Source organism: Brachionichthys hirsutus, chromosome 10 (assembly GCF_040956055.1).
Source record: "Brachionichthys hirsutus isolate HB-005 chromosome 10, CSIRO-AGI_Bhir_v1, whole genome shotgun sequence".
Classification (NCBI taxonomy): Eukaryota; Metazoa; Chordata; class Actinopteri; order Lophiiformes; family Brachionichthyidae; genus Brachionichthys; species Brachionichthys hirsutus.
Window position 1 is genome coordinate 8,635,411 of NC_090906.1, and position 17,086 is coordinate 8,652,496.

The 17,086-nt window shown below is 46.2% G+C and overlaps 1 protein-coding gene across 1 annotated transcript in view; it reads right to left on the minus strand.

Moving 5' to 3' along the window:
• Window positions 1-17,086, minus strand: part of LOC137900870 (ryanodine receptor 1-like) — a 41,742-nt gene that overhangs the window by 22,976 nt on the left and 1,680 nt on the right. The window contains exons 2-54 of the mRNA XM_068745016.1: window positions 16,051-16,170; window positions 15,865-15,963; window positions 15,709-15,729; window positions 13,875-13,949; window positions 13,615-13,693; window positions 13,419-13,531; window positions 13,234-13,333; window positions 13,051-13,147; window positions 12,717-12,791; window positions 12,451-12,607; window positions 12,172-12,336; window positions 11,965-12,086; window positions 11,671-11,857; window positions 11,408-11,543; window positions 11,184-11,279; window positions 10,864-10,982; window positions 10,633-10,766; window positions 10,281-10,522; window positions 9,753-9,945; window positions 9,432-9,648; window positions 9,254-9,358; window positions 9,069-9,172; window positions 8,892-8,975; window positions 8,619-8,778; window positions 8,350-8,497; window positions 7,993-8,198; window positions 7,748-7,922; window positions 7,438-7,646; window positions 6,990-7,348; window positions 6,763-6,892; window positions 6,459-6,619; window positions 6,205-6,367; window positions 5,872-5,958; window positions 5,518-5,744; window positions 5,004-5,442; window positions 4,330-4,926; window positions 4,038-4,238; window positions 3,852-3,963; window positions 3,600-3,743; window positions 3,245-3,518; window positions 3,033-3,147; window positions 2,789-2,921; window positions 2,601-2,695; window positions 2,389-2,524; window positions 2,102-2,288; window positions 1,904-2,015; window positions 1,655-1,775; window positions 1,253-1,422; window positions 907-1,127; window positions 728-818; window positions 493-633; window positions 246-409; window positions 95-173 (exon numbers count right to left, since the gene is read on the minus strand). Of these exons, the coding sequence (XP_068601117.1) occupies window positions 95-173; window positions 246-409; window positions 493-633; window positions 728-818; window positions 907-1,127; window positions 1,253-1,422; window positions 1,655-1,775; window positions 1,904-2,015; window positions 2,102-2,288; window positions 2,389-2,524; window positions 2,601-2,695; window positions 2,789-2,921; window positions 3,033-3,147; window positions 3,245-3,518; window positions 3,600-3,743; window positions 3,852-3,963; window positions 4,038-4,238; window positions 4,330-4,926; window positions 5,004-5,442; window positions 5,518-5,744; window positions 5,872-5,958; window positions 6,205-6,367; window positions 6,459-6,619; window positions 6,763-6,892; window positions 6,990-7,348; window positions 7,438-7,646; window positions 7,748-7,922; window positions 7,993-8,198; window positions 8,350-8,497; window positions 8,619-8,778; window positions 8,892-8,975; window positions 9,069-9,172; window positions 9,254-9,358; window positions 9,432-9,648; window positions 9,753-9,945; window positions 10,281-10,522; window positions 10,633-10,766; window positions 10,864-10,982; window positions 11,184-11,279; window positions 11,408-11,543; window positions 11,671-11,857; window positions 11,965-12,086; window positions 12,172-12,336; window positions 12,451-12,607; window positions 12,717-12,791; window positions 13,051-13,147; window positions 13,234-13,333; window positions 13,419-13,531; window positions 13,615-13,693; window positions 13,875-13,949; window positions 15,709-15,729; window positions 15,865-15,963; window positions 16,051-16,170 (8,397 nt within the window). The remainder of the gene's footprint in view (window positions 1-94; window positions 174-245; window positions 410-492; window positions 634-727; window positions 819-906; window positions 1,128-1,252; window positions 1,423-1,654; window positions 1,776-1,903; window positions 2,016-2,101; window positions 2,289-2,388; window positions 2,525-2,600; window positions 2,696-2,788; window positions 2,922-3,032; window positions 3,148-3,244; window positions 3,519-3,599; window positions 3,744-3,851; window positions 3,964-4,037; window positions 4,239-4,329; window positions 4,927-5,003; window positions 5,443-5,517; window positions 5,745-5,871; window positions 5,959-6,204; window positions 6,368-6,458; window positions 6,620-6,762; window positions 6,893-6,989; window positions 7,349-7,437; window positions 7,647-7,747; window positions 7,923-7,992; window positions 8,199-8,349; window positions 8,498-8,618; window positions 8,779-8,891; window positions 8,976-9,068; window positions 9,173-9,253; window positions 9,359-9,431; window positions 9,649-9,752; window positions 9,946-10,280; window positions 10,523-10,632; window positions 10,767-10,863; window positions 10,983-11,183; window positions 11,280-11,407; window positions 11,544-11,670; window positions 11,858-11,964; window positions 12,087-12,171; window positions 12,337-12,450; window positions 12,608-12,716; window positions 12,792-13,050; window positions 13,148-13,233; window positions 13,334-13,418; window positions 13,532-13,614; window positions 13,694-13,874; window positions 13,950-15,708; window positions 15,730-15,864; window positions 15,964-16,050; window positions 16,171-17,086) is intronic.

Below are 17,086 nucleotides of genomic sequence, written 5' to 3' on the forward strand. Positions count from 1 at the left end.
TACTTTACAACTGTTTTAATCGAAGCCATCTAGCATTTAGTTTCCACAAAGAATAGTATTAGATGAGTGATTACAATGAAAACATAAGCTTTACCTTTTCAAAGGCCCATTTGTCATGTGTATATTCTGCATATTTGTTAATGAAAGGATCCAGTCTCTCAGGGATGATGGTGCTGTGGATAAAAGGAAGATTTAGCTTCAATATTTTCTCTCTTGAAAGGCATAATGACAAAAAGTCCTCTCACTTTGTGGTCTCAACTGGTTTAGGATCAAAGTTTCCCTCTGCATCTACTGACGCTTTTTTCTCTGTTTTGGAAGAGTAGCTGGCATCTACATAGTCAGGAGGAATCGCTCCAGCAATTGCACAGATGCAGGGCATGGAAATTTTGAAAATCTCAGCATCAAATTTCTGGAATCACAAGAAAAATATTTCACAATATCGGCCAATGCACCATGTAATGAACTGATGATGACTAGTGCAGCAGCTCACACCTTATGTGCCAGTGATTCAAAAATCCCCCAGAAGAGCTTGCGCGTCAGATGCAGCTCTTCTTCCGATGAAACGCCAAAGTTCGCCCAACCATTAGGAAGGCAATAATATTTCCAACATCGCTCATAGTGATTGGTCAAAAGCTGTGGGAAGGGAAAACAAATATGAGTGACAGCAAAAAAATGAATGACAGGCAAACGCTTACTCAAAGCGAAGTTCAACTGTTGCTCTTTTTACCTTCAGTGGCATTTTGGCATACTCGTTGAGAATGGGCACATCAAACACCAACCTTCTCAGCAGGTGCTGAAGCATTAATGGGCGTAGATGTCTGGAAGAAAAAGCCGGAGATAACTTCATTTCTGAACCTGACACTGTTAAACATTACAGAAAACGTTTCCCCGTGAGCTTAAACTCACTTGCACAAACCCATAAGGCATTCTTCAATGATGTCTCTTTGGGCCTTTGTGAACGCTCTCCCACGAGACAGCCGGTAGATGGTGTGCAACATGGAGTCGATCATTATGGCTCGGTGGTCACTGCCAGCGAAGAGTGGGGCACACTTGGTGATGAGTGGCAACACGGCAGAACACAGGTAGCGGTTCAAAGCGAGGGCCATCTCTGTAGTGCCGAACGCAGCCTGTTGGGGGAGAAGCTCCAGCAGTGAATCGAGTCCAGGAGTGAGCTTTATAATCCTGCTCTGTACATCTATCCAACGACAGCATATTGTTGGGTAGCATCATTTGGAAACTGCTAGAATCTCACCGTGTCTAGAGAGGCAGCAGCCCTCATGTCGGGCAAAAAGCCCACCTCCAGCACATGGAGCAGGAAATCCTGATTGTCAATGCCATACACTCTGTCCAGGAACAGGACCATGGGCGCTTTGTGGTCCGGAACAAAACTAGCTGACATCTTTGGTTCTATGATGCTGTTGTCTTTACAATACATAAAAGAAAACACGCAGGAAACAACATTTAAAATGTTACACAAATGTAATGTGATGACAAATAATGCATTTAGAATGAACCCACATGGGATGTACAGTAACATCACATGCAGTTAAACCTTGATCAACCGTTAGTCTAGAAAGATACTAACGTTATACTATGCATTGATTTAAAGAATAAATGTTACAACATCACCTAAGGTAAGGTTTTACAAAGCTACCTTTTCCAAAAGAAGGAATTTGAACAGGTAGGCTGATGACTCCCACCAGATCCTCGATGGGTACTAGAGACCTCAGGATGGCCCTGATCCTCAGAGCCTCCCCCTTACCAGCCTGAATCAACTGTGGAGACAAAAGCAGGCTTTCTTCAAAGACATTTCCAAATGGATTTCCTATTCCTGTATATTTCTTTCTCAACCTATTTGATGAATTCAGAACGATCGCAAAAGAAAAAAAGAGAGGCAGCTTACATGCATTTCTGGAGCACAACGTCCCAGCAAGTCAATGAGAGCAGAGTAGAAGGCCATGATGGCATTTCCCAGGTGAACCCTGTTCTCCTCATGTTGCTCCTCTCCTCCAAACCTGCCGGGAGAAAACGATCCTCTTTCTGCGACGGCAAAACTCTTTCACGCCTCACAAAACACAATTAGAAAGCTGAAATCGCATACATGGGAAAGCGTCTGTCTTTCTTAACACTGGGGCCATCTCTCGCTGGGTCTTCAGATATCTTGATGGCCTCCTCTATTGCAGCCAGCAAACCATTGCCACCCTCCCCTCTGAGGGCTGGACCAAAGCACTCAGGTCTACGGATGAGGAGACGTACCACCACATTGGCATTCTCTTCTACACTCTCTCCTAAATCAGGGAAGAGGGGGGGGGCGTATCAACTGTTATTAATAAAGGAGAAAAACAAAATAAATAAATCTGTCATGTTGCAACAAAACAAAGATCCGACCATTGACAAATACAGCAAAGCGCAGAAAGTCAAGATATTTCTCTCCACCGCAAGGATTCCAACCAATGTCCGGGTAGCCTTTGGACAGTAGCATTGGACAGCTCTGAAGCCCACATCCAGCTAAATACTTCACCACCTGGAAAGACACCAGTGTATTCAAGTGATGGAGGATTTTGCACGATGAATGCTTTGCGTATATCGATTGCTCTTACCATTTCTAGATCCTGCTCTTGGAGGGCCAACGCCAACTCGTTGTTGTCAATGCAAGAAGCTGCAGCCACGTCCAAAGGGGTGGAGCCACGCATCCCTAAGGAAATACACAAACTTTCCAGCTTTACCACAGCTCACATACGAGGAATAATTGACCCACAATGAACTGGAAGCCAGCAAAGACAATCACCAAGGCCGATGCCACTGTTCTGGAGAAGGTAGCTGAGGTGGTCAAACATTGAACGCTGATTTTGACGACTGATTCGACAGAAATAGCAGAGAAAACGGCAGCAATTTGTCACCACTCGAGGAAATCTGATCTCCTGTTGGGAGAAATGTTAAAAACATAAAACATATGATCTGTTACTTGAGAACGTGGCGATTTAACTCCTATTTGCTCGTCTTCCAACGCAGATGAAAAAAATTAATTTTACCTTCGAGTCTCCACCGCCCAACACATTAACCATGACCTCCATGACGGTTTCATGCATGCCCAGAGCTCGCATCAAGTTGGGGTGCTGGTAGAAGACTTTGTTACTCATGATGTTCCTAAGAAAGACAACGTTCTCCTTACCGACATACGGTTTCACCTGCATGCAAAAATCAGCGCATTTGGAGTCCTGAATTAATTAAATGGTATATTAACCCGATGCTTTGAATCATTAGCCGCTCCTCTTCAGGACCCATCTGGACAATGAGGAGTGAGCGGATCTGGCCCAAACACTCCAGCAGGTCCATGGTATCATTAATAGACACGGCATTGATGGTGTAGGCCTTAGGAAGCGCACGCATGAGCTCACCCAGCCCATCGTACTGCCTGTGCAGGAGGCTGAACATCATACGCACTAACTCGGGGTTCTGGATGAATGACTCCTGGGCCCAGTGGCTCATGGTATGGGAAATCAACTCCTGTAATGTACCTAGAAAGATAACAATATCACAGAAGATTACAAAATATATCATAGTAGTAAGCGTAGTATTGCTTGCTATGAGAGGCTCACTTGGCTTTTTGTCCTCCTGTGGTTCAGGCTCGACCTCTACTTTCTTCTCACTGAGTTTCTTCACCTTGTCCAACAATCTGAGCAGTCGCCCACGGACGGAATTATCCATTTCTTCTTCTTGTTCTTCTTCGTCGATATGAACACCTGGGAACGTTTCGTATAAAGCATTCACCTCACATGACTTTTATTACACTCTGTCCATTGAAGGCTATGCCTTTGATAGTAGACTTGATGCTGTGTGTAAAAACTCACCGCAGTGCCCCAGCAGAGCGTTGTGAAAAAGCAGCATAGATTCCCGGACGTCTTCGGGAACAGGGCAGCCTTCCTCCTCAGCACAGTTTTTGAAGTTCATGAGCATGTTGACCTAGACAGCAGCAAGCACACTAGTTGCAATTTCATTTTCAAGAGTCAAAATCTCTCGTCTTTGTGCGGGAGTACCTGCTCCTGTGGTGGGGAGCGAAATTCCCGGGTCTTTCGGGCAGTCTCAGCTGCACTCATGGTGAAGGCCAGCATGAGTTCATTGTACCGCTGCCTCTGGTTGGACTGTATTTGGCTAACAAACTGTTCTGAAAATGCAATGATAGCCTCCACTCTGTGACGTAGCTCACAGTCGCAGAAGTACTGAAGTAAAGTGCACATCTGAAGGGATAAAAAGCAAGGAGAATCACTCCTACTGCATTACCTGGAGAGAAGGACTTTTCCTTGTGTTTTCTTAAAAGACCAGTCATACCTGCAATTTGACTGACTCTGGTAGCTTCATCTGGAAGAGGCCTTGTCCGAGGTGTTCGTCTTTACTCTCCCCACCCGTCTCTATCGGTTTCTCTTTCTCCGTCTCCTCGGCTCCTTTCTCTCCATTTACTCGTTCTGCCTCAACCACAGGCTCTTCCTGTGCCATGATTGTTTCTGTGTTCTCTAATTCTTCCTCTTCCTCCATGTCCTCCTCCTCCTCGTCCTCCTCTTCACCCAAACCATCATCCTCATATTCCTCTTCTTCTTCTTCTTCTTCTTCTTCTCCAACAGTGTGCAGGTGTTCTTCATTCGCAGCTTCCTCCTTTGTGGGTGATTTTAGTTCCATCTCTTCCTTCAAGTTGGCACCCTCCTCAGCGGGCTCCTCTGCTTTCTTGCCACTGAAGACTGTGGGCTCAAGTAACTTTAAAATGTGCGTGACGTCTCCGTCGTCAAACACACCCATGATTAGAAGGGTGCTGATGAGCTTCAGGATTGGGACAAAATGAAACTCGACGCTGCCTCCCACTGGATCTCTCATGGCCTGGCCTCCATCTTGAACGGCCTCAGTCAGCATGTTCAAGGCCTTGGTCTTTAGCACCTAGAAACACAGGCAAACGTATGCTGATCAGTGAATTAGGATTCTCCTACAAATGTGGTAAAACTGTTCAGCCTCACCTGTAAGGGGATGACAGGACTCAGCGTGTAAATGTCTTGATCTGTTCCCACAAATCCTACAGAAGAGAAATGGAGTTTCGGACGCAGACATGTGGTGAGGCCGACTCCGGGTAAGGCATGCGACCTTTCAGCAAATAGAGTAATGCTACGTGTTTCGTCCGTCATAGGAATGATAAATTCCTTGTTAGTTCCCAGCCGGCCCCTCTTTGCTGACTCCAGGTGCATGCTGATGAGTAGATCATAGAATCCGCTCCTCATTGGTCCAGGCAAGTAGGTGTTCTCTATGGCATAAAAGAGCTGGGATTCATCCACGTGGCTGCACAAAGCGTGAGCCACACGGTTGTTTCCCAAAGCGCACACCGAGCCATACAGCTTCAGGGTGTGATGGTGGAACTTCAGCAAGTCCATCCGTTCAGACAGCTCCAGGATGTCTATGCACCTGGAGGACACAAAGGGGGTCAACTTCTGTGAAGGAAAACACAACAGGTTAAGGCAGAGTGGGGGTAGCCCTGACCTATTCTCCTCTGGGATGTGAAGCGCCATCATGGTGAGCGGCTCTTGACATTGTACAATCCAGCCCAGCCTCTCACTAATACGACCTGTCTCTGGAGCCAGGAAATGGTTGGGCATGCGGCTCCAGATGACCGGGGTTAACATCTGGACATCCAATCGAGGAGGGCACTGGGGGACAGGATTCTTGCGCTCACTCCTGAACATGGCAGCTGAGATGGGCATTATGTTCTACACGAGACAAGCAAAATGCTGCGGGCAGTTACTTACAGCATTGAAATGTTCTTGAGACCTCAGTTTTGAGGACGGCGTGTATGGAGCGGCGTGTATGGAGCAATAATAATAATTTGTGACTGACCTTGAGCTTGCCTAGTTCAAACTGAATCATATTCTGACTCGAAGGAAGCACAAAGACAGCTGGGAAGAGTTTCGTGTTGGGCTCCACCTGAATATAGGACGCATAACATTATTTATTCAACCAAAACGTTACCAGCTAATTGGATGAACACAGCTGGTCCTCACTTAACGACAGAGTTACGTTCCTAAGACCCCGTCGCTAAGCGGTTTCATTGTTAAACGCAACCCTCCGTCGATTGACAACTTTTCCCCCGCGGATGAGCCGGCGACACTTCGGTTTATACCCCGAGTCGTTGTTCAGTGAGGACCGCCTGTACATTTAAACTTAACTTACCTGGTAAAATGTGTTGATCTCTTTTCCATTAGCAGTAAAAGTCATCAGGCCAGTGACCAAATCAACAAGACAGCCGATCACAAAGTCCTCTTGACTGATGCGGGTCTGCTGGGAGCTGCTGAACTCCCCTCCACATACCATGTAACAGTTGCTGCGTTTTATACTGAGGGAGACGGAGCAAAAGTCACATTCCATCATATACGCTTATCGTTTCCAATGAAAGCAAGCCGTTTGCATCTGGAAGGCTAACATACCTGTCATGAATGTTGCCTTTATCATCACCTACAGTAACCGTCACGTTTCTCACTTTGTTCATGTCAAAATGAGGGTCATACTGGTGATAGTCAGGCGTGATCCAACCCACCCACACGCCACTGGGCTCCTGTCCCGCAAATACTCGGACGGAATAATAGTACTGACAAAGGAAGAAGGTAGAAAATAGACACACGTTTGCAGTGAAGTTTATTTACTATTATTAGCAGTGTCAGTACTGCAGGCGTGAATGAACAAGTTGTGTGTGGTTGAGAGTTTGATAGGAATATAATTTTTTTGTCATACTGTGGTGGTGTTGAGGATGATGTCCACGTCGTCTCTGTCATCTGGCACCACGTCCTCTACCAGACGGGGTATGGTTGGCACCACAGGGGCCGGAGTTATCAGCGCAGCCTTCTTAGCTTTGAAAAGGAATCTGCGAAGAAGAACATTCACGACGACTTAGAAATGTAAGCACGGCGTCCCAGTTGTAGTCTCCTCCAGGCATAAGTCAATCAACAGTGTGTGCAAACCCTTTCTTCTTGCTCTTTTCAGTTGATACATCCTTTTCATTCTCCCCATTTTTGACAGCAGGAATGTCTTTGAGCACTGACGGTTCTTTCTTCTCTTCCTCCTGCTCTTTGCGGGTGGCTGACTTCTTCAGTATTTCAAAGTCAGAGTCTGGGTCCACCTCCACCACCTCGTCCTCGGGGATGGTTAAAGCACGTGTGAGAAGTGTGGTCCCCGCTGGGACTTTGAACGTCTCATGAAACTCAAATGGCATGCTGAGTCTGAAGAACAACAGATCTGTGTTGGCGTTCTGAGATCCAAATGTCTTGTGGGTCACTTTAAGACATGGGGGGGTTTCCACTGTCCCATCAACACGGGACACCTAGAGCATAAACGAAAGGAAGCCATGCCATGACCTAACAAATTCTCTGTGGCTCTGTGGAAAATAACATTGAAAATCGTTGACAGTACCTCAACATGATGATGGTCTGCAGGCACGGTGTTGAACTGGGGAAGGCTCTTGCTGAACCACATGGTGATATCTCTTTTCATGTTGATAGCAAAGGGTTCAAATCCCTCCTGCAGGCCACAGATGGTAAAGTAACGTAGACTGCTGACATTTTGACCCAAGTTGATCCTGCCGACCTGGGACAGGCCCAGACTGCACACAGGAAGGAAGCCTAGAAATATTTCATCAACGTATGAACATGCATGAGAAATGCAAACTCACATGTCCTAATGTCCACCGTCTTCTTGAGTACTCCAGTGTTTCTGCACTTACCTTCTCCTATTTCAATATCCTTAAAGGCCATCTCCGAGCCCGAGTCGCTGATCAACATTTCCCCATTGAGTGTGAACATGATATTCATCTCTGTGAGGTCAATCATACAGCCCACCACATCGCCAGACTGCCACTGACGACCAAATGACTCATTTCCCACATGCCAACGTTGTGCCTGGAAAAGAAGACTGTTTACGCCGACTGAGGTATCCTTCACGAGTTCTCACGCTAGGTCTCACTCCTACCTTGAAGCCATTGAAGACATACGCCAAGTCATCTGCACCAAGTTCAGTGTCAGCCCGGACGCTGGGTCTGGCCCAGCCCACCCTCATCTCCCCGACAGTCACAGCTTCAAACTCAAAGTACCACTTCCCTTGTGTGACCCCGTATGATTTCTCTGCTCGAAACACTCTGATCTTGTCTCCGCGGGCGCTGCCTGGTCCATCCCCACCTACACAAACGCAAGCACAAATGAATAGGTAATATAAAAGTGAGTAGGTTCCACAATACACCCGTAGCTTCATTAATGAATCTTGTTGGGTGAAAAATTAAAAAAATAACGCTTTCTGCTATCCTGCTTGAAGATAGCATTGTGAACTCACTGCTCTCCTGGTCAGGTGGTTCAATGTTATAACCGTATCCAATGAGAGTGCGAACTGCTGAACAGACTGTATCTCTGTTGGTCTTTTTAGTCTTTTCATCCAGTAGGTTGTAGGGAACAAGACGTGGATTGCGCTTGTTCATTATGTCCTGAAAAGAAAACCAATATCAAATAGGGCAGAAAAAAGGTTCCAGGCAGTATTTACCCATCAAGATATCTGCAAAGATTCATTGTTACCATAGAGAACTCTTCTTGAATGGTACCGCCTACCTGCACAATACTGTATGTCCAGCCCTGGCGTACTCGGTCTCTTGCCCATACGTTGTGTCCATTTTCTGCCAGTCTTTCCACAAGAGTGTTCTGGTTGGGAGTCAGCTTGACATGGTTGAGGTCTAGGGGGGCTGGTTTATAGCCGTTACTCTGCATGTAACTAACACATAATGCTTTTGTGATTAGAATTGCTCCTGGAGAGGCTTTTAGACGCCATTAGTAAACATGCATGATAAAAGATAAGAAATATCACAAAGAAAAAGAGCAAAATACGTTTTAGGAAGCTTGGTCTTTTTCAGATTCTCCTCTGCTTTTTCATCTCCCATTCCTACATGGCAGCCTAACGCCAGCAGAGTCCTTTCCAAATAAAAGACAACATGAATTATTATAAGCTGATCTAAATGGGGAGGGGGGGCACACACTGAAAGTTAAGCAAAGGCAGTGACATACTTGAGTGTCTCTCCTGACATTGCTAAATTGTAGTTTTTCTCTGGTTCAGGCAGACTTTGGAAATCTACCAGGCAGGGGTGCAGCTTCTTGTTGTCATCACGAATCTTCAAATTAATTTTAAAAAGTCAAATTATTTTGTTTTGTAAGGACAGCATTAAATATGGGCCACAATTGAAAATACTTACTGGTCCAAAAGTCCACCCTTGTTCGATGCGAGTAACAGCCCATAGCTCATGGCTATTTTCTGCCAGCTTCTCTCGAATGCGCTCCAAATGAGGAGGAAGTACAATCTGAAGGAAAGGTACCTTCAGTACTGTACAGTGGACAAGATGACAGTGAAGAAACGATAGGGTAGGACTTTACCTGTATAGTGTCCACCGGACAAGGAGTGAAGGCTGTGTGCGAGAGAGACTGAGTTGGCCCCAAAAGGTTACGGACGTCATCAAAATCCTGCTTATATTCCTTGATGGGCTCAATCCGTAAACGGTCCCTGGGCAGCACCGCTTCATAGCATGGAGCGTAGCCTGGAGGTGGGAGGAACTTGAAGTCGCCATGGCGCCCGCCCAGAAGAAATCGCAACCTTCCAGTCACAATGAAATATTGATATTAGTCTGTCTCTGTCACCTGTTCTGCCATTTCGAATGAAACAATCAAAAACATAATAATAACTGATAAATGTCCTACGAAATGCCTGCAGAGAAGCTGATAACAGGAAAGAAGAGGCCATCGAGGTTGAAGTTCTCAAACATGCCCTGCACTGGATGCCCATTGATCCGGAAGGAAATACTGGGCACGCTCAGATCCAAGCAACAACTGACCACATCCTCAGCAGCTAAGATGTGCTGACTGGGTGAGGCAACATGACGGGGGACCCGTCCTGTGGACACAGAGAGAACAAGCACATCTGTCAATGAGAAAAGCACTCGGTTTTTCCTTAATCCTGCTAAACGCAATTTGTACCGCCGGATGTCTGATCCGGATGAAATTCGGTGGCATCATAAAGGTCCCCACCCTGCATGACTGTAAACATCGATCAACCGAGATATTGAGGAACACATTTTGAAGCTCCTTTGACTGCAAATTTAACAAGGATTTTAAAGTGATCCAGAATTCAGGATCTCTTTTGGATCATCACCAAAAGTGAATAATCTGTTCCTGGTAACATTCCCAACATTAGAAGACTACTTCTAAGTCATGCCTTGTTCTCTATACCTGACCAGAGGTGAATTCCATCAAAACCATAGGAGTAGAGGTCATCTCCAACCCCATTGCCCCCCCAGCCTTCTCCCCCACCAGGGTAGGGACTGTAGCCTTCCGTCAGAGCCCAACCCACACGTAGATGATACGGTTGAGCTGTAAGGAACGGCTCCACGTGGTCCACCATCACCTCAAAATACCACTTCTTGTATTGGGTGGATCCTTCACATGTTCCAAGGAAAATGTTTGGTCTCATGCTGAGGAACATTTAGGAAACTATTATTTCACTCAGAGCAGATATTTTCGGAACTTGGCTTCAGCAAACAAAAGAGAGAACAAAATATTTTCCGCCCACAAATCTACCCACCTGGTTACATAATTGATGATGTTGGTTTGAAGTAGGAGGTCACGGCCTGGGAGAAGATTCTCTGTGATGAGGTTCTGATTGGATCTGACAGCCACCCCGTTGCACACACAGAGAGAGCAGAGCACATCCAAGACCTGGACATTACAAGGGAGGCAAACGTCCATGAAAACTGTCATCAGCACCGATGTGTTGGATGTCTCTCTTCTGGCAAACATTCTGAAATGTTTTGACCTTATGGTTGCGTCCATGTTTATCCAGTAGAGAAATGATTGATTTGATGTGATTCTCCTGGATGATGTTCAGCACCTCTGGACTCTCAATGAGAACGCAATACAAAACCTCCAGAATTCCTGTCGACAAAAAAAGTGATAAATACATGTCTAATATGGTGACGTGGAAAAGCACAATGTAATCCAATTACAATCCAATGTTCTTGCAAATAATCCCTTTTTAAAAAGTGTCCAAAGTTCCCACACAAACTGTTTGCTGCAGTTTAAATGGTCTGTCTGGTAAATTGAACGAGTAAACCAGCTTCTACATATCTTGTATACCTGAAGAAGCCTCCAAACGGTCCAGTTTACTGACCAGCCAGTCAAGGTTGTCACAGAACAGGGCACAGTTGGACCGATTACCTCTGATCAAAGACGCTTCACAAACGAACGAAAGCAGAAAAGGTTGTTAATGCATCACATTCACAGAGCATGAAGATGGGAAGCATAAATGACTGATACAGAATCACCATGAAATGAGAGGAGGAACCACAAGACGAGCATACCGAGCAGTTCATACAGCAGATTCACGATCTCCTTCCACGATTCTGCCGCTTCTTCCCCAGCGTACTCTGAGAAATGGGCTGCAGTGTTGTAGACATTGAGGCGATCAACACAGTCCAGAACAAGAGTGATCATTCCCTTTAAACCAAAAAAAGAAACAATCAAATCAAACTTAAAGAGAGCTGAAATACGATGCAAGCATATTTGGATTCAAACATCCGATAGCGATAGTCACAAATGTTCAGCGTTTACGAGCTGCGCCAACCTCTTCCTGAAAGAGGTTCTGTCTGTTCTTCAGAGAGCGCAGCTTAAACTGTTTGTCCTCATGCTGCAGCTCCTCTTCAGGGGGTCGGAAGTAGAAAATGAGATCCTGAAGAGAGAGCACCACTGTGTCCATGGGCAGAGATGGAGGATTGGCAGATTTGTTTTTCCCACTCAGGGCATCTAAACCTCTGGAGATGCGCAAATGACATTATGAGAACACCATACGCCGAATATTCCCCTGTAAAAACAAAGATGTGAATGTGTACAAAGATTTGAACAAAGGAGTTGTAGCTACTTGATGAACTGGTTGAAGAGGCCGGTGGTGCTGTAAATCAATCTGGCAGCCTGGGACTCTTCAGTCTGAGACCGAGCCACTGTGAGCGCGTCATCCATGTGGCCTTCTTTATGGAGTATGGCCTAAGAATTAAACACAAGTACTTTTAAAATCACAAGCATACACTCATACAAATAGAAAACACATTAATGCATACATCCGCATTACCTTTCTCTTAAGGGGACCCAGACGGGCAGATTTAGCATCAACAGCGGCGTATGTAAGCCAGAGGCCGGATGACACGTGATGGACAAAGCACATGGACTCTCCATACTTAATCTCAGGTATGCCCATGCCTTCCACATCTCGCTTCTGGGTCACTTCAATTTTCTCCTGTATTTTCAATAAAATCAGATTTTTTATTAAGGCTGATGAAAATCTGCGCAATGAGCCAAAAAATAAAAATAAAAAAAACTTCTGGCACGCTTGGCTCTGTATGACATTGACCTTTGAAATTCTGAAGCAGAAGGCTGACATCTTGGAATTTGCCTTCTCCGCATCCACCAACAGCAGACCTTTCTCTTCATCCAGGCAAAGGTATCTGCCTGTCGTTATGTGACGCATCCGGAAAGACTGGCCCCATTTAATGTGGCCGCCGCTCCAGCTACCAGCAAGCACAAACGAATGAGCATCGTCACACTGTACAGTTTCTGTCTGGGAGTGAATGGATGCAATGCTCAAGCTTGCTGATTGCATTGAATGATCACACTCACGCAATACGCAGCGGTTCAAGTCTCCAGAGGGATCGAGCGTGGCTGCATACAGCTCCTCCTTCGTAATGAGCCACTCTAAAATCAATAGTGAGCAACTTGTATCAAGCGTCATAAATCTCAACCTTACAGCCTGCCGATAGTTTATGTTTATTCCCAATAGACTATGGATATCAACTTGCAGATATAAATTCTCAAACTTTCTTCAAATTGCTTGCGTCATGTATGATAGCCCTCCCAAAAAAAGTTGAATCAAGAATGAAAAATGAAAAATTGGGTCTGAAAATGAATAAATTGATTGGTACACGTTTGTAGTATTTAACAAACATCGGTTCACCTGCGCTGGTCGTCACCTTGGTCAGCTCCTGGGATTGCCAAACACTCATCCATGTGGCCATGGAATAGTCTGAGCACATACCCTCCAGTCAGAAAACCTAAAGGAAGTCGTATTGCCGGGTGTGAATGAGCTAGTTTAATGGACAAAGGGGGAAAGACTTTCAGCTGCAACACAATAACGGACCTTCAGCGAGCTCACATCCGGACATCACGGGAGTCATGGTCCACAGTGTTTGCATGAATGATGCATCGACCATCAAGTCTCCACTGGCGTAGGACAGATGCTTAAGAGAATGCAAGTGGCAACGTTAATAAGATATTTGACACCGCGATATTAATAACGGCGCAAGCAATTAAAATCCTGCTTACCAGGTATCTTTCTGAAGAAACGCTGACAAGGATGAGGTCATCTCCAACCCTGACCTTCTCGCCTTCTGACCTTTGTTTGGAGGCGGGGTGGATGGTCCACCAGCAGGCCTCTCCTGTGGCAGGCGAATAGATTTAGAAGACAAAAAAAAAAACCTGCATTGCGTGTGTGTGGGACGCAGCATGTATGCAGATTCACCTGTGGATTCTTCTTGTAAGCCCACATCAAAAGCCAGCTTGTCAGTTAGTGAGCGTGAAGTCGTTAAACAGCTCAAGTACTGCAGCATAAAGAGAAAAAAATAAGGAGATCATAATTGAGATTTAGAAACCCATAAAGCACGGGTGCTTTGTGGGTTTATGATTTATGAGTCTTTGCAGGAAGATCTGCCCCTCTGTGGAAGATATAGCGTCGAATTAGCCGCGATTTTAACCAACATATTTTGTAGAGGATGTGCTCACCATGCTGGAGTGAGTGTGTTTCAAGAGGATGGCGTGTCCATACAGCAGTGTTCGGTGACCCCCGCCTTGGGATGACTGGAAGAAGAAGGTTCAGTTAAAGGTACAAAAATATTATCATGAAAACAGTTGGGCAAGTCCAGACACTGCGTAAAGCAGCGTGAAGAATAAAAGCACGGCCACTTAGTGAAGATGGAAGGGATAGTAAACATGTTTAAATATACATCGAAGGAATGGATCCGGGCAACGTTTAAAAGATGCTTAACTCCTATCAAAGAGGCTTCATCAGTTCTGGATCGGTGGGGAGTTCCAGATATTTCACATGCTGGTTGCATCTTTCACTCCCCACAGTCATGCAAATGAGGTTTGGGCCTCCTGGAGAGGGAGCGCCTAACTGCATGGAGGAGAGCTGATGGGCGGTGGCCTCCTCCTCTTTTGAGGAATGACTCTTTTTTAACTCCTCTCTCAATCTTTGTCCAAAATGTGTGCGCTGCTATCTTCAAAATATTCCTTGGTGCAGATGGACCGCTGAGTCCTGCCCTGGGGCATTTGATCGCCTCTCAGTTCTAATCCCATCCAGCCTTTTTGGAGACAAGGTAGAGGTAAAGCCACGCCCCCAATCAGGTGTTTGAGGCATTGCAGCTGCGCCTCAAAGCGCACACACACTATCTTCCACCTTGTGATCCGGAACTGTGTCTGGCAGCGCTTCAGAATTATGGATGCTGGTAAATTCTGCGCCCAGAAATCTGCCCGCCGCCGGCTCATACTGGGAGCCGATGCGCAGGAAAATGAACCTCTGGCTAAACGTGTGGCTTTGCTGGAGAAACAGGTACAAAGCCTTAATTTGACTTTCATGTGGAAGAGCTCAATGCATGGAATTCAGTGCCGGCGCGCTCAAAACGACGGCGGCGCGCCGACTTTCGGCGTGCGCGTATTTGTAGTTCCAGAACTTGCATCTGCGAGAGAACAGTCGGGGGAGAGAGACGTGGAATGAGAAGGACAGACGCGCAAGACTTCTTAAAGAAGATGCCGGAGAGCAACCTCTGGTGCTTCTGGAAGCCAGACGCCACGGAGGCGGAGCGGAGAGAGCGCCGCTCCCCGCCGCCTCCACGCCCGCCGTCACGCTTTATCCCCTGCACGTCTTCCTCGGGTTCCCCGGCGCAGAGAGCTGAGACCGGACTGAAACGTGCTCCGGTAGTTGTTTAATGATCCATGTGGAAGTTTATATTAGGACATTATAGCCTTACTCGTTTTCTTTCTTAGTAACTGTATTTTTAGACGCAATTTCGCGGGTGCGTGTGAGGACATTATTGTTGTTGGGGGGGGGGGGGCTTCTGGCTTAAGGTTATACACTTTCCAAATGTTTTTTTTTTTTTAACACGCCGACCGTCTGTTGATCAATGAGCGACGGCAGACGTCACTGAGATTGTTGCTTTAAAGTTTGACGCACTTTCCACTTTTACGCGTCACCAATGCGCACGCATTTTCACGTCACAGTTGGCAGCAGGTTTAATTGACTCGTCCTATAATTCACTTCAATGGCAGCTGACGCTTCCTGCACTGCATTTCATGCTTGGAAACTAATGCTGTTTGTATTTAATAATAAACCCATCCGCCCATCTTTCTGGCTGGTTCTTAATTCTGCTTTTCAGTTGGGTTCACTTTGATTACTGTCTGGAGCTGCGGGGGGGGGGAGGGGGGGGAGAGAAAGAGACATGCTGTGCTCAGGTGCACGCACACATGCAATTCCATTGCGTTACCGCTGCGTGCAAGCGAAAGTAGTCGCCATAAACATCCATGTTAACGCAGGGACACACTGATAAATGAATAAACATACCCATTTGTCCAGATCAACTGCCTATAGTCGGCAGGAAGTAGATGGATGTAGTCAGAAGAAGCTTAGTTGTCAATACATTGCTTTTTTGTAATATAAAAGGAAAGTCCACTAGAAGATATTTATAATAAACCAGTTTCAGCCTAATGTGGGATTTACCTCGTCCACGGAGGTGTTGGACAGCATCTCCTGCAACGCACGCACAGACAGGGACTGCTCCAGGATGAAGCAGCAGATGGCGAGGTCTGGAGGAACGTTCTGAAACCCAGGGCAAAAGGGTCAACCCTGGGGAGCAGGAGCAGTTACCAACAAGTGGCTATAAGGGATCGGGCAGTGTCCTCTCACCTGTGCATTTGAGGTGGTTTCAAGGAAACACAGGCGATTCCCAAATCCTTCACATGACAGACACAGCTTGATCTGTTCTTTCACAATAGATGCCGTGCACTGCAGAACCACCTGATCATCCTGTGGAGACAAAGCAAGCACAATGTGAAGAGAGAGGCTTTTCAGGGGCCTTTTTTTTTGTTTATTTAGGGGGGAGGGATCATGACGACGGGGCCGCTAATGTTCTTTAGGGAGCATGATACCTGTTGCACTGTTTGCACCTCCCACAGGACAGGATGCTTCCGACGACTCTTTACACAGGTCAATTTCACTTCCTGAATTCTGCAAAGCCTAGATTGCGTTAATACTCTTGGAGTTCATGATTCTAAAGGACCAAGATGGAAAGTGTGGTAAGGGGTGACGTTAAACATTAATGCTAGAGGACTACAGAGTCCACAAGCCCACTGGTCTGTTTCTTAGGACGGCTCCTTGTAACCTTCACTTGTGTCCTGTTAATGTATTTCACTCTGGCCAACCTCTAATCTCACCGCCTCTTTGGCTCCATGACACCATCCCAGCGCCATCCCAGCAGCCCCCCAGCCCCAAGCCCTCTATTTCAAGCCGTTGCACCTGCTGCTCATACATCCCATTCCGGAAAGCACCAGATATCGTAGATTTGACGACCTGAGAAAAAGATGGCCCGGGCTGCGCTGGCTTCATAGCGTAATCGGACGGGTCGGCTTGCTGAGGAGAGGAATGGGCAACATCTCACTCAGCTGTTTGAGTTTGGATCTGCTGATGATTCAGGTTTATTCTTCCCTACGATTAAGGCTCATGCTAGTATGAGTACGTCAGGCTGACGGGAGGCATGGCGACTGGTTGCTGGGCATTCATCCAAAATCCCATAACTCTTCATGGGACAAATAGTAAACTCAGATCTACTATATGATAAATCACATAAAATGTCTTGTAACTGGCCCGTGATAATAAACATTATACCAGCAGTACTTCAGAAGTGAAGTTCCTGCATGGACTGAAGCAAACAGGTGCTGACACG